The 16,909-nt window shown below is 38.8% G+C and overlaps 1 protein-coding gene and 1 long non-coding RNA gene across 2 annotated transcripts in view; one reads left to right on the top strand and one right to left on the bottom strand.

Moving 5' to 3' along the window:
- LOC117407538 (collagen alpha-1(VIII) chain-like) overlaps positions 1-15,641 on the bottom strand; it is a 37,808-nt gene extending 22,167 nt beyond the window's left edge. The window contains exons 1-2 of the mRNA XM_034012675.3: positions 15,555-15,641; positions 9,017-9,128 (exon numbers count right to left, since the gene is read on the bottom strand). Of these exons, the coding sequence (XP_033868566.1) occupies positions 9,017-9,028 (12 nt within the window). The 5' untranslated portion in view covers positions 9,029-9,128; positions 15,555-15,641. The remainder of the gene's footprint in view (positions 1-9,016; positions 9,129-15,554) is intronic.
- LOC131737791 (uncharacterized) lies at positions 2,641-13,341 on the top strand. The gene is made up of 3 exons (XR_009329415.1): positions 2,641-2,874; positions 3,815-3,908; positions 11,766-13,341. It is a non-coding gene; the product is annotated as an uncharacterized LOC131737791 (long non-coding RNA).
- Positions 15,642-16,909: the final 1,268 nt, after the last annotated feature.

Below are 16,909 nucleotides of genomic sequence, written 5' to 3'. Positions count from 1 at the left end.
GCGAGTCAACATTTAGCTGACTCTTTAAATCTGTGAATCAACAAATAAATCTGTGAAAAAATATATGGAACTTAAATCTTTTTTTTTTACACTAGGCATCCAACATTTAGCTAACAGATAAATCTCAAATACATGACCTTTCAGCATTTTAAAGTAACTTAAATCTTTGTCGTTTTCAAGTAAATCTGAAAAAATAAATCTGTTTTTTGCAAAATAAATCCGTATTTTGCAAGCTAAATCTGAAGCTAACATGTAAATGAGTGTCCGCCCATTTAAGTGGGAGAGGGGTCTGTGTCTGTGTGTGTCTTACTGATTCTCTGATATTGTAATCCACACCACCAACGTGCTGTGAATAAGGAAATCAAAGGCATGTCAGTAGACAGCATCTATCTTCGGGTCTGTCCATCCATGTTTATCAGTCTTTATCGTAACTCTTGTTTTTATTTAATTTATCCTATTATTTATCCTGTGAAGTATTGTGTGCTATAAGTTGTTTAAACCTTTAAACAGACTTTTTACAGGTCACTGGATTGTCTCATAACATTTTTTTTTTTTTTGCATATTGATGTAAACTCATTTTACAACTATGTCCCGTTATCCATTTCTACAGTCTGGATGGTTCCCATACACAATGGGATCTGAATGAGTTGCAACAAGGCTGGCTCACCCTGTGAATGGATGTAGATAATAATACCTCAAGTGACTCACTTGTATTAGCCTCAACATAGATCATACACATTTTCCATTGGGTTATGTCAGCACAAGAAGTCTGGAGTTCTTTGTTCTTTGTCTGAGTATGTACTTTCACAGAAGGATGGACTATGTCTTGCCAGCTTCGGTCTTGTTTCAATTAGGGAACTTCCCTGCAATTCTTTCCCTTATTATTATTATTATTATTATTATTATTATTTATTTCTTAGCAGACGCCCTTATCCAGGGCGACTTACAATTGTTACAAGATATCACATTATACATTATTTCACATACAATTACCCATTTATACAGTTGGGTTTTTACTGGAGCAATCTAGGTAAAGTACCTTGCTCAAGGGTACAACAGCAGTGTCCCCCACTGGGGATTGAACCCACAACCCTCCAGTCAAGAGTCCAGAGCCCTAACCACTACTCCACACTGCTGCCCTAGACACAGCTCCAGACCACAGCAGTACTAATGTACAAAAGGCCCTCTGAATATCATTCAGTTCACTAGTGAGCATGTTGATGAAACAGCCTAGCATCTTACTGTAGAGTCTGTGTTAAGGTACGTGGCATGTACTGTGGTACCGTAGGGTGAAATTATCCACTTCATTTATAGTACTTACAGGCATTAAACTATGACATCATTACGGGCGTCTGAAATTAGCCAAAAGTTAATTATGTAAATTGTGACATATTCTCAACTGGAGAGTCTGTTGGAGCTGCACAGACTGATTATTCGATTATTTGGATGAAGCTCTCCACAGGTGAGGGTCATTGGTGTTCATTGGGCTAATTTACCATTCCAAGGGAAACAGCTGAAGAAAACAGCTGCTTGGAGATGTGATGATTGCTGTGTCTAAGAATAGCAGCAGTTACCACAAATCCAAGCAACTGTTTCTTTCTTGTTTCATTTTGAATGGTAAAGTAGCCCAATCAACACCAATGGCTCCCATCTGAGTGTCAGCACCTCAATGGAGCGCAACCCGAATAATCGTTTCGTGCAGCAATAGATTCTGTGACTAACAGGAACTTCAAGCCATCCATTTCTAACTTATTATGTCTTCAATTTCAGTTTTACTAAGTTGGGTGGCCTATATACACTACACAGATGCTGTCTTTGAAAATGTGTGACCCAAATGTGTGACACAATATAAGATGATAAAGATAGGGACTAGGTAAGCTTTGGGAATAATTAGCACAGCAGGGAGTGTTCCACAAAGACAGCTTCAGTGTTGGGGGGATTTTAGGTTTAGAAATCACTGCAGTACTTTGTGCTAATACAGTGTGTAAAAATAGATGAACCAAAACATGTTACATTACAATTATGGGACATCCTTTTATTAAGTGGGCCAGCTACCAGGTTTATTGCTGTCTGTTTTAATTGACTTTTGGGTATCAAAGGGTTTCATTGAGGTAGTTCCAAGCAGAATGAAACTGGCCCAAATGAAAATCATCTGTGTTAGTATTTATTTCCCTTTTACTCTGCCTTACTCCACTTTGAATACAGTCCTCTTTGATGTGATTCCACAGAAACCTGAATACCCCTGGTGCAGTACTTGGAAACCACCACTCTGAAGAATTTACACCAGCCAAATTCTGCTGGGGCAATGATTCTACGCTGTTTCGAAAACAAGGTAATCTTTTCTAAGGTCAGTAAGACATCGTTTCCTCTTGTAATGGAGGAATGTAGAGCCCCGTGTTTTCGCAAATACGAAATAGCACAAAATAAAACAAAATGCAACATATAAAACAAAATAAAACTAAATGCAAATATAAAATGAAATAAAATGAAAAATCATTATAGAATTACATTTCGAAATTAGGAGGTTATACAAACAAATAGTTAAAATAAATACTTAGTTACCCATCACTCATCAAAGTATTTGATAATCGCAATTTGGATATTTTCCCAAATGTTATCGCCCTTTCAAGAGCACTGATCACTGTTCCCATGACAACCTGCAGTGTGGAAAGGCTCTTCTCTACTAGGAATCGGATCAAGACAGCAACAAGAGCATCAATGTTCACAAGTCGCCTCAATAATCTGTCACTGTTGTCATTCGAAACGGAACTGTGTGATTCACTGGACTATGACAGTATTATTGCTATATTCAACAGCAAGCCACAACGCCTTGTCATGTAGGGGGGTGGAGCGGAAAGAAGAAAACATCAAAAGGTATTTGCTTGTTTATTAATACAGATTAATAAAGTAAATTTATATACGATAAACATCAGTAAAACCACTCGCTATTTTTTATTTTCTTACCAAAAATAATCATTTAGAAATCATCTCTAGTTTGTGTAGTTTTTATACTTGCTGTCTCCCGTCTCCGTTCCGCGAATGGCTGGGGGTCACTGTCAGTCACCTCAAGTATACGGTGACAGTTACTAGTTTGATTTGAAAATGGGGCCCAAGAGAAAAACACTTCATGAATATTGTGCACAATACCCTGCCGACGGCTAAAGTCTCCACGTCAGGACGAAGCGGGCCCGTCTACCTTGCTTTCCAGAATGCTGAAGCAGGAGAGGGGGGCTCAGACTCCAAATAATAAGTGCAAGTTAGTTCTGTTCAACTATCTAATGTTTTGTTCTGTGCATATTATTTTTACTCTTAAATTTATGCAATAAAGGTCTGTGTAATACACTTTATATGCTGCGTTTACTATGGTTTATTTGAGACCATTTTTTAAATGTATAGCTCATCTGTGACCAAACGTTATTTTAATTAGAAGTTAAGTATGATAAAGGGGTTTCCTAAATGAGACGTTTTTCAATGGCATAAAAAATATTGTTGCATTATGTCAGTACTCCAAATGCATACAATGAAGAAGGAAGACAACCCATGTGCTGTTAAAGATTTATTTGCCACTTGACTCTCATTCACTATATAAACTATAACCATACCTTGGCGAGATGTCATTCCTACTTTTTTCAGTAAATATTTTAAATGCCTTTTCCTGTGCAAAACAGACATTGCTTCTGTCAGCTAAAGTGGATGAGATGGAGTTGGAGTAACTTTTTTTCCATGGCTCCTATCTGCTCTTCTCTACAGTAAGTTCAAGCGGTGCATGACTTCCTTCAGACAAAGCTGTTTTTTTGTTTCCTCACACACTAAGATGAATTGTCGGCCACCATCATTACCAAGAAGTGACCTGAGATCCTCAAGACTCCAGTGTTGGAGATCTGTGGTTGGACATATTGTGTATTGAGGTAGGCTGTATCCTTTGACTTTTTTTATACAATATAATGTTATTATAAACCACACTAATTATCCCATTAGAAAGGCCCTTGTCTGAAGTAAGCAAGTGACCTGTTTTTAATATATATATGTCAATATTTACATGTCAACTTTGGAGTAATGTTTGGAAATCGCCCCCTTGTTATTAGTTTTCCACCATGATTAACTTAAAGTCTTAATCCCTTCTGCACTTTTCCAAATAAGCTATGTAGATATAGAAATTGAGTATGTTTGAAAAGGCACCAGAACTGCATCTACAAAATAATAGAGTACAACAAGGAAGGAAAGCATCTTGAACCTCGTTCCTGTGATTACTCAAAAAGATGTGTTTTGTCAAGTTGTAAAACTGATCTGGCAAAGAAGCTGCTTCTACACATTGCTACAACTGTAGCTTTAGAATCCGTTGCTTTTTTGTAGCACAACAGAAATCAATAATATAACCCATTTAGCGCAGTGAATTAGGCAGTGGGTTGAGAACCTCTCTTCTCAATCTTGGTTCCATAATAGACTTCAAACACAACATGTGTCTTGTTGATGGATCATGTGGGTCCCTTTGTGAAGGACAAGACAATGGGATTCAATTGTTAAAAACTACCTGCTGAGATTGAAGAGCATCACGGGTCATACTGTGATAAGTAATGCGCCTGATCCCTGCAGGTGAGATGAGGTAAGGGGAACACTTTTAACTACCGGTACAAGGGGAGAAAGACCTTTTTGTACAGTGGTATTGTGGCAAAGTGGTGAGTGGATACAGGTGAGTGCAGTGCAGGTACAAATCACACTGACAATTACTGACAGGTGCAAGGGTGTTTATTTATAAATTACTACAATGTCCAGAGCCTTATGGCAAACACCTGTAAATAATAATGCTGGAAGTGATTACAGCGGCGTGTATAACTTCGGTTTTGTAAAATCCCATGGGTTTGACCCTCAACCAAAAAGTCCAGTTTTATCACCCACACAAAACACAAAGACACAGACACAGTTCCTACGGTGCGTGATTTAAGTGCTTGTGGTGAAAAGACAGTTCTCAGTGGAAAGTGAAGTGCTGGTGTCCGGGTTTAATGCTGGCCTGCGGCTGCAGCTCTGGTTCGTGTTAGTCATCTTTTAGACAAACGAAACAAACAAACAACATTTACAAGACAGACTAACAGAACACTCACAGTTATTACATGCATGGAAACCTTTTAGGTTCTTTCCTAACCATTCACAAAAGGAACAGATCACGTACGCTATGACCCCTATTTATATCCTCGCTCATGACCCCTAGGTTAACGAGCACATCCGCTCCTCCAATCCTCAGTTGTTAGCAATCTAAAACACCTGCATATAGTATTTCACACAACTGCACTACAAAAATATCAGTAGGCTTCCTTATAAATTGATTGGCTTCTTCACAGAAATGAAATAATTCCACACACAAAGCAGCCTAAATGACAACAACCTGACCTTAATTTCAACCATTCAGTTGATCTAAACTGTGGCAGATGTAAATACCACCACTGTTTAAATTGTGAGAGAGAGAGAGAGAGAGAGAGAGAGAGAGAGAGAGAGAGAGAGAGAGAGAGATGCACTGAGTTGCTCAGGTAGACACATTTTTGTACTGTGTGGTGAAGAAGGCACTAACCGAAACGTTTATCTACTTGACATAGTTTTACCTTACAACTCTGATTTTTAACTTATGGATGGTTAGAACTGTTATTCTTCCTTACTGATTTAGGATTTTTTGGGATAGTGCAGCAGGGGATACAGTATTGTATTAATTTTCTTTTTAAACTGATGTTTGGAAACAGATACCTCCACCACAGTATCTTAACATGCTAAAGAGAGTGTGACAGCACAAAAACTGGCCAAACTGGCCTAGGCAGTGGAAAAGCATTCACTCCAGGTATGAGTCATAGGCCTACTGTTCAAAAAAAGTTCCCAGTCCAAAAAGATGCAAATTCCTAACTGTCTCACCTATTTCTCCCATTCCCTTGATTCCATTAAAAATCTGCACATTTTCTTCCACGGCTTGTATAGAATTGTTAGTAATGTTAGTAGCATACACACCCCACAAGAGCTGCACATACCAAACTATAGATATCAGTGTTATTAAGTAGAGCAATATTATTATTTTTATTTATTTATCCAGGGCGACTTACAGTTGTATACAAAATATACAGACCTGCATCTTATGTGCATGTCAAAATATAAGTGAGACATACTGCAGGCGAGAAGGACAAGCTCCTCCATGCATTTTCTAATCCTGGGGCCCGTTTCATAAAATTCCTGCGATTGTGATGTGGTTGCGATAAATTTGCGAGGACACAGATGTCGTTGCTGCATGTGTTTCATAAATCACTTTGCAAGTGCCGTCTCTTGCGATCACTGTTTTGCGATCTGCGCTCAAAAAAATCATTTACTCGGTAATCCACTTTGAAGCCCAGTGACCGATTACACAATGGCAGGGGTGCAAAGGAAAACTATTTTTTTCAAAGAAGAAATTGATACAATTATAGAAATGGCTGGCGAACACAAATCTGTTCTATTTGGAAGTTGTCTGGAAATTTAACTAACGAAGAGAAGAAGAAAAAAAGTGGCACATAATCAGGGGTGGAGCAGAGAACGTTACCTGAAATAGAAAAAAACGATAGATCTAGCAAGCAGAACGAAATTAAAAGAAGGGAAAAGAAGAAGGGAGATGGAAAAGAAGAAGGGAGATGAAAAAGACCTCAAATGAGGAAACAACTGTCTAAATATAATTGGTTAAGTAGCTGTTGCTGGTATTGAGAGCAAAACAAGGTTAAAACTGATTCATAAAAAATCCATTTAGATTTGTTTCTGTTTAAATCTAAAATACGTTTGACCACCCTAAGATTAGTTATCTCCCTTCTTGGCAATCAGTACTTTGATATTAATTTGGAGTCTGAATATGCATCAAGAGGATCTGACTAGTAGTTTTGGCTAGTAGTATGAGCGCCCTTGTATGTTCTAATAGGATCTGCAATGAAAATTGCAACTTGCGGCTGCTGTCTGGCTGTCGCAGGTTTCTGGTGAAAGTTTTATGAAATTCAATTTTTTATTTGCGAAGTGCTTACAATTGCGAGTTGTCGCAAATCATTTTTATAAAATGGCTCATACTCTCCATAATACTTCTATGGCAAGTAGATATAGTAAGCGTTTCTCTAGATATAAGTAAAGACAAGCGTAACATGACCAATAAGTTGCCACCAGTTCCATCAAAACATTACACACAAAAGACAACATTCCTCCGCCCAGGAGAGCAACCACCAAGAAAAGGTGTTAAAACCAAGCCTCGCCCAGGACAACTAGAAGCTGCTAGAGACTGGAAAATGCTGGCAGATGTTGGTCAACGGCTTATTTTTCCACCTGAGATTGCTATCACTAACCTTTGACCAGATGTTGTCTTGTAGTCTGGAAAAGCATGCCTTGTTCACCTGGTAGAGTTAACAGTGCCATGGGAGGATGCTGTAGATGAGGCATATGAGAGGAAGATACTGCGGTATGCTCAACTAGCTGATGAAGCGGAATAGCGAGGATGGAGAGTCCGGGTTTACCCAGTGAAGATGGGTTGTCGAGGATTTGTGGCACACTCTACAACCCGGTTTCTCAGAGACCTCAGATTCAGTGGCCAAGAGTTGCGTCGCACAATGAAGAACTTATCTGAAGCAGCAGAGAGGAGTAGCAACTGGCTGTGGTTGAGACGGAAAGATTCTGGCTGGGGATCTCAAGCACAATAGAAAGAAAGAAACGCTGATGTACGGGTAAGTAAGCTGGGCTGAGTTGAGTGGGGGGCGGAAGGGGGTGATGGTGGGACGCCAGAATCACCATCGAGCCCTCTTGAGATGCTGTGGGCTAGTCGACAAAATACAGAGGATGGAAGGTGCCCACTTGAAGACCCCAGAGATGTACCCAATTTAGCTCAATCCAGACGGTTGTCATGCTGATGCTCTGGGGAGACCACACTGTGGTTGATCCCCGGAGCCAGCATCGCAGCCGTTGTGTGTGCTCATGCACTGGGGAGGCAAAATAAGCTGATCCCTGGAGCCAGCATTACACTTCAGCCATCAACACCAGGCAGAAGGATATCTACATCATCAGATGGAACGAAACGCAAATGGATGGAGACGCAGATGGATCACATTAGTTTACTGTAAAGCTACGTCTTAGTTGGGGCTTATCTTGGCGAAAGCAGAGTTCAAATCAGCATGAAGTTTTAACATCTACTCTCGTAATGGAAATCAACATGTAGGTGTGGCATAGATGTAAGATCTGAAAGGAGAAACACTTATTTATTATTTCACAGCTCTTTTCAAAATGTCTGCTCTAGGGGTTTGAGATCTGTCCTCTAAATCACTGCAGGAAGAGCGATTAACAAATAAACAAAAATAAGCATAACAACAAGTGCTCCTGCTTTTCTGTTCCGTGCCACACCATGGATCGTTATCGCTGTGTTACCTGTTTCACAATGTGGGCAATAATCCTTACATTATCAGTGCACTACAGTGGACATTTTTAAAACAGCTTTGAAACAGACTTTAAAGTTATAAGTGTAAAAGGTTGTCAGGATATTAACAGTGAAAAGAAAAATTACAGCTACATTATTTAAGCAGTTGTAGAAACACGTGGGGACGTGTAATGCTATATTTTTCGGAACCCCGCCACTTACTCTTTAAGAACCATACCATAAAGGTTGTATGTTTGTAACTGAAGCAGGCATTTATTCATTTCAGAAAAAAGGGACTAAAATATCTTTAAAATCCCCCCCAGATATAAAAGTACACAGTTGTGGTTATTACCCTCTGCTCCAGCCACCCATCACAATGTTTAACCATCAGCAAGTGTTGACATTTCATTCTGGCTGTAACATGCACACTGAAAAAATATCCTAATTCATGGGGCCTTGATGAATATTAATAGCCCATATTGAATAAATTGAACAGGACTAAACAAGTAGACTTCTGAACTCCAACTCTCATGAATTATAAACTTGAACACTTTTTAATGATTTAAAAAACTAGATGCCTTGGATGTGATGCCTTGTACATTAAAAAGCAAACAAAAAAAACTGCCTTACCTTGTCTTGCATCTTTGTGGGATTTCTAGTCAGGCACCCCAAAGTGTTCTCATTGAAACTCTCTCTGCACTTACTTTGAGATTGCACTGGGGAAAGCCTCCAACTCTGAAACCTGCAGTGAGAGATAGACAACAATGGGTTTTCAATGGGCTCGTATTTCTATTTGATATAGAAGGAAATCTTTTTTGACTGGATGGCACTGCTGCACAGTGTGCTTTCAATGCCATCTGTCTCCTCTGCTACATACAGTACAATGCAAAAAAGGGAAGATCTAGAGTTACCCCAGAGCAGTCTAGACAGAAGGTAGAGAATGCTAACAAGAATCTGACCTTCAGACTGTGGCACATGGTACTAGTAATCCCAAAATATGGTTATATATATATATATATATATATATATATATATATATATATATATATATATAGTTTAATGTTAAATTGAACACTGCCATTGAAATTGCAGCTTTGAAGATTTACGGGCCCTTTTTTTAGATGTTCTTTCTGAACAGTAGGTGGCGCTGCAGCAAGCGATTTCGAGCAACGTGGTGTTTGATTCATTGTTGTCCTTGTCATTGTCTGAGGAAGTGCAGCTGGACAATCACGTAGACCTTCTTTGCCACGTCTGGCCATATTTAGTTGCACATCAAAACAAACATTTCTCACAAGACCTGCGGCAGTGTCAGGTGACAGTGTTGGGGAAGATTATTATTATTATTTTTTTAATCGTCCTTTGTCATCCGGGAGTAGTGACAGGAGGTATCCATGCCAGATTTGTGGTACCATTTCCAGTGGCAACAAAGATGTTGTTTGCATTTTGACAGTGGCATAAAAAGGACACCCGATGCCCAGCTGTGCTTCGGTAAGTTCGATGTCTAGCAGTATTACTTTTTTTTCACCACTTTAAGTGTTGGTATCTGATTTAGACTCATCCAAAATCTCATCTAGAGTTTGGTTTCCCAAAAGATCTAAATTGATACAGTCATCTTTATTGCGAATTTAAATAGGGCTACCGTTTTTTTTTTCTTAAATTCTAGTGGCGTATGGATGTCTACAAGTGATTCGCCCCATGTGATCTGTTTTGAGCAATTAGGATAGAGCATTTAAAAGACCCATATATATATATATATATATATATATATGAGGATGACAAGTAATTGATAAACTGAAAACTCACTATTTTAATAATGCGCATCTGTATCTCTCTCTTAATGTTTCTCCTTTAACATAATATTTCCCATATTAAAAAAATGAAGACTGTTACAGCAGAATCCTTTTTGAATGTAATGCTTTAGGAGCTAATGCTGTCCTGTACAGTGAAGAGAAAGCTATTGCAACTTGGAATCATATCAAGTACAGGTATGTCGTCCATAGTATGCTTACAACAAACATTTCCCCTCTTGCAATCATTGCTAAGTAACAGAACATAATCTAGACAGCTTCTGACAGCTTAGACGGCAGCCTGCAACAACAACTTCTGACAGTTCTATATGTAAAAACAGACAGCAGTTATAAGACATAGCAGCTGAGAGACTAAATAGAGGAGAAGGTTCAATGAATCTAACTCTTTAAAGAGCTAGATTCTCCATATAAGCTATAACAATACCTGTACGATGTATTGGACCTTGTGCTGTGTCCTTTCTTCCTGGATCACTTGAAATAACTTTCAGTACTTTTTCCTGCATTTTAAATGGCTTTGGGCATTTTCATTTTATCCCTGAAGCTGTAACATTATGTACTTTATGTTTCAGTTCAATGCAAAGATAAGCAATATTGCAGTATTGCAGTGTGTATGGGCATTGCTTTAAGAAATGTACACAGGGAAGAAATTCACCGATGGGCCAGAAGTAAAGAAGAAAACACTGTTTAGACTGCAAAGCTGGAAAGAAATTTTAGAGTGTGAACTAAAAAATAAAATGTTGTGCAGTAAAAGCTTCAAGTTGCATGAGGTGTCTTATAGTCGAGCACTGTTAAAGCATCTGGTGGACTGTAAAACCTCATTGAAAAAAATAGCATTGTTCAAATAGGGCATGTACTATTGGACCACGTTTTATTTTGTACATTTTGTAGACAATGTGCAGGATTTTCCCCTTGACTTTATCGACGGAGGTTTTGTGATGCAAACATGCAGATGTTTGTCAACTGATCATGTAATAATGCTGATATGATTTCCATATCGGAGATCTTCAATTGGGAATGCTTTGGGAAAAGGGGAAAATAGCCATTTGGAGGGGAAAACAATACCTCAACTGCTACGGCACAGGACAAAATCCCGACTAATGTTCTTACCAAATGATCTTCAGTGGCAATGCAGTGACACTACAATAGCATTGTAATGGTTCTGAACATAAGGGTAGCTACACTGGTAGAATGGTCCCATGGTGGTTCATATTGTGACATACCACCATTACACAATAGTATTGCATTGCAGTATCATTGTACCATAGACTGAGCATGCTACTGTACATTTCACCCATCTGTTCTAAAGACATTTCAAATAGTGCAGTGAGGTGTCCTTATATTAACTCTATTTATAAATATGCATTCTTTTATTCTAGAGAAAATGTTTCAAAATTGGACTGTTTTTTGTTTCTCTTCAACTTCCATCTATCCTCCTAGTCCTATCCGTTGTGCTGTGTCCTAAATAGTAACCATAGTTAACACTATCTACACCATGAAGAATTTTGCATAATGCACTTTAATTAGCCTGATTAACCTTTTTTTTAACAGTACATTGAATTCCTCTTTTGCAGAGTCTATTCTACAGACAGTGCTGCAGTAATCCTGTGTCGTCATGAATGATGGGTGTCAAAACAAACAAACAACTCCTCCAGTTAGCTATTGGAAGAAATGCTGTAATTTCTCTGTTCCTGTGATCAACTTTCCAGCATTTCAGCCTGACACAGCTTAACTAATGTAGCTGGAAGCTCAGAGGGGTGAGCAGATCTGCACAGAGCAGAGGTGAACAAAGTGGACCCAGCCATGGTCTTTGTTCAGGCAAATTTTCTAAATTCATTGATTTTACCTATTAAACTTGGAACATACCTGGCATAGAGAACAGACCTACAGTAGCGGCCAAAAATACATTTCTAGCACACAATTAAAACATTAGTTATTTTATCTCAAATTGAGATGATTCCATGTTTAATACATTGCACACAACATGTAGATAACAAAAGGAGAGTATCTCCAGACAATCAGAGATACAATCTGATCCACAGAAGAATGTTCTCCTAAACAGAAATGCAACTGTTTCCAGTTGAAAAGAGTTAAAACGCAGTGTGCGGCATGCTGTCCAGCCAAAAGAAATGAGGGATACACGTCCACAGATCTTTATAGTTGTGTCTGGTCCACTTTTCCGCAGAACAGTTCTCATTTCTGACAGTAATAAGTGTGTTCTAAGTGCTTTATTGTTTTAGGGCCAATCAGACAGCTGAAGACTGTAGCACAAGGTACTCAACCTGATGGCTTTGTTCTGTTTTCTTTCCAATTTTTTTTTTCCCGAGCTCTATATGCTGGATCAAGCTTATATAAAAACAGTCATCATGCATGTTTTATCTTAAAAATCCCGTCAACAAAGAATCCCGTCAACAAAGAAAGTTGCTCCTAAATTAAGAGAGACCAATAATTTAACCTAACAGACTGTCATTGCTGGAATTTCCTGTAATAAAAAGAATAAGAAAAAAGAAAAAATAACAACAGACCAATGACTTTCCAGCAGTGACTTTACAGTTTAAATGCATCAGCGGACTACGACTTTCCACACTGACCCCTTCAGGATGGAGGTGACCTCACAGACTGCCCCCTGCTAAAAAGGGAGAAGTGAGGAGGCCTTGGATGTTTGTCATTCTCAGGCTTAACTGCGCCTGCAGAAAGACAATCAGTTGCTTTAAAGTTATTTACAGGAATGTTCCACAGCACCCTGTAAATCTCCCACAGCTACGCAGGTTTTTAAAGAACCCTTTTTAGGGCACTGCATGGCACAATAAGGCCGAGAAGTCAAGCAAGAGGACATTTGCTGAAATACCAGAAAGAAAAATGCTCTGCCTCAGCAGCATACTACAGTATAAAACTAACACAATCACACAGCATGCACATGTTTTGGTTTAGAAGAATATATAATATTTGAAGTGTGCAGGAGCTTTTTCATATACCGTAACTGTATATACAGTAATGTGGACAATTTATGGAATGTAAAAATGAGTGTATAGAAACAGCATATATTTCATAGATAATATCATCCATAACTTTTATATATTAATAGACTTACATTCAGAACATTCGTCAATGGATTTTACTTTAGTATTATTTTAGAATTTCTTCATTAAAACACGCACACTAATTGATTTGTGTGTTCTATATATTTGACATTAAATAAGGACTACATTCATAAGTTGGCTATTGTTTTTTTTTTAACTGCTTTATTTTTACTCCTAAGCAATAATCAATTTAAATGGCAAGTTAGCAAGAAAATATAGCAAATTACTTAAAACCTCATTTCAACTGAAAAAGAGAAATAGCTAATATTATTTCAATTTTTAACACTATGTCTGTCTTGTTTTTATTTGAAAAAATATTTCATTTTAATTATATATCCATGTAACAGTTACCATGTTACATTTTCAGTTTTCTTTTTTGGCAGTTGACCATTAATACTAAGCTTTACTATGCTTCTCTTTTCATTGTCTTGTTGGTTGCTATGCTTTTACCAGGGTGTAGTGCAGTAAACTATTTTTAAGGGTTGTCTGTCTCACAAAACAAGGGGAGCGCAGACATCTGTGCGGACATCTGTGGGGACTGCAAACAGTAAAGACTTTTCTACTTTAGCGTTGAACCATTCGGTTAACCCAGTAGTAAAATAACAGAGGCAGAAGCTGGGTCTATGAAGGAGATGATCATTCTCAGGGTGAGTCCCTCCCTTGTACATCCTTCCCAAACAGCTGAAACGCTTTGGACAAATAGTTTTTTGCCAATGCCCGCACCAGCACCATGGATGTGAATGGAGCTGGCATGTTAACCCCAGCCCTAAGCCTCCGAAGTCACTCATCACACTGACACGACATTTCAGAAGTACCCGGGAGATGAGCGCCGTTCAGCATTCTCACACACACACTGTCTGCAAGCACCAAACAGAGCCGAGGGTCCCGGTTCACACGTTGCAGATGTTAAGGCTTAGCCGCAAAATTCCAGAGGAAATTGACTTTTCCCCAAGAAAGTGCAGCTGAGGGGAGACCACACCGGAGTTTCAAATTCTGCACCTTTATAAAGCACCTTTGTGGAAGCCGAGTGCGCCAAGAGACCCAGGTTTTTTATGAGGTTAGATACAGAGGTACCACTCCACATGCTATGGGGTCAAGAAATAAAGCCTTCTGTGAAGCAAGACAAGAAAAGTGACAACCAGCCCAGACCTGGGGTTTGTGCCAGGAGGTAACTAAGGGGAGCCTGAGCAACAAAATCCTGTCCTTTTGTTACCAGAAACACATAACAAGACAACAGCTGATGAAAGCATGCAATATAGCGGAAAGGTAACAGTATACAAAAATAGGTTTTAAATCAAATGTTGAAGTACAGCTGAATAGGGTGAATAAATGGGCTGGAAACACACAATTTGCTTACAGAAGACACACAAGCAAATCTTAAGATTAGTCTAGAATTATGAGTATTTATCTATGCGCGTGTGCATATACACAGTAGAGGTAACCTTATTTTGCAATTATCATTAAGCATATTTGTAATTTCATTCATTCTCAGAACAGAACTTTTTATCAGTTACAGCACATATGAAGATAATCATAAAAAAAACAAATCCTTCCAATATAAAATCCTGCTGTTCTCTTTTTGATTTTCTGCTAGAGTTACAGTAAATCCCAGAATATTTTGTCCTAATAGATGATTCACATTACCTCAGCCTTAAAAGTACAAAACATGAAATAAAGCAGATGCACTTCCTTTAAATGTTGTGTTAGCATCCAAGTTGCAAAAACATGCACTGTACAGTATCTCCCAAAACACAAGGCTTTCAAGCTTCTGTTAATGCAACACTATAAAACAAGTTACTACATCAGATTATGAATAATGACCAGGAGCAACATCATTTCCAACCACAATGTTTAATGGATTCCATGCTATTGAAATAGAAAACTGTTCAGGTTTTAAAAGTGAGAAAATGTTCTGTATTGACATGACTAGTGTGATAAATCAAAAGAAGGTTCTGCTACCTTTTGGTGCTTTGTAACACTTTGTTCTGTATACATGAATAAAGAAAGCACTTCTCGACTTCCTCATACAAAACAAAATACAGTTTCAAACAGCATATTTCCTTTAAACGGCACCTTTCCCCCAAACCAGCTTCATTTTTTCAAAAGCCCTTGCACTCACCTTAGACCCCTTGGTCATATGCAATAGCAGGTCAGTATAATTTTCATATAGACCCAGAAAAAAAGGTTCCAGCAGAACAGGTGGCACTGAGGGCTGCTGGCTGCAAGCAGCAATCTTAACAGAAAGATCTGATTGGGGCAAAAAATAAATAAATAACTGCTTACCTTAAGCTGTGCGAGGTCCAGTAAGAGAAGCGATCACTGCAAGCAGAGGACTGGAAAGGCACTCTGATCAGCTGCTGGCAGCGTGTACTTGGCTTTTATGTGCAGGTGGGTGGAGCTCCTTCGTCCCTGTTAGGAGGTGGGCAGTCAGAGGGTTAGACATGCAGGCAGGCAGGCAGGCACTGTGTGAATGGGGATGTGGAGATGCGTGGAGTACAGTATGTGTGCTTGGGGTGGGGAAGGCAGTGTGGGGAGATTCCTATTCATCTCATAAGAGTCAAGTTGTTTTTGGAACTGGGCCTTTATAGTTTAAGTCAAAGCTCAACTGTTACTAGCTAAAGTCTGTCCTTAGGGAAACCCTCACCAAGTTTAAAATTCTTCAGTACCAATATTTATTTATTTATTTATTCACCTTTGCTTTTTTGATAATTTTTTTTTAACAATAAATATATAACTAGCAAACAACAAATCTAATCAGGATATATACAGTGCCTTGCATAAGTATTCACCCCCCTTGGACTTTTCCACATTTTGTAGTGTTACAACATGGAATTAAAATGGATTTAATTAGGATTTTTTGTCACTGATCTACACAAAATAGTCCATAATGTCGAAGTGGGGAAAAAAATCTACATATTTTTCAAAACTATTTACAAATAAAAAACTGAAAAGTCTCGATTGCATAGGTATTCACCCCCTTTGCTGTGACACCCCTAAATAAGCTCTGGTGCAACCAAATTCCTTTCAGAAGTCACATAATTAGTTGAATGGAATCCACCTGTGTTCAATTAAAGTGTCACATGATCTCAGATTAAATACACCTGTTTCTGGACGGCCCCAGAGTTTGTTAGAGAGCATATCTAAACAGCATCATGAAGACCAAGGAGCTATCAAAACAAGTCCGAGATAAAGTTCTGGAGAAGCACCAAGCAGGGTTGGTTTATAAAAAAATATCCCAAACTTTCAACATCCCCCAGAGCACCTTTAAATCCATTATTAAAAAATGGAAAGAATATGGCACAACCGCAACTCTGCCTAGAGAAGGCCGTCCACCAAAACTCAGTGACCAGGTAAGGAGGGCATCAGTCAGAGAAGCAACCAAGAGGCCAATGGTAACTCTGAAGGAGCTGGAGAGATCCACAGCTGAGATGGGGGAAACCGTCCATGGGACAGCTATAACCCAGACGCTCCACAAAGCTGGGGCTTTATGGAAGAGTGGCGAGAAGAAAGCCATTGCTGAAAAAAACCCATATCTAATCCTGTTTGGATTTTGCCAAAAGAGATACCGCAAACATGTGGAAAAAGGTTCTCTGGTCTGATGAGACCAAAATTTAACTTTTTGGCCTTAGCGCAAAACG

The sequence above is a fragment of the Acipenser ruthenus genome, chromosome 8 (genome assembly GCF_902713425.1).
Source record: "Acipenser ruthenus chromosome 8, fAciRut3.2 maternal haplotype, whole genome shotgun sequence".
NCBI lineage: Eukaryota > Metazoa > Chordata > Actinopteri > Acipenseriformes > Acipenseridae > Acipenser > Acipenser ruthenus.
The sequence above is the reverse complement of the archived record's forward strand: the minus strand, read 5'-3'. Positions and strand labels throughout refer to the sequence as shown.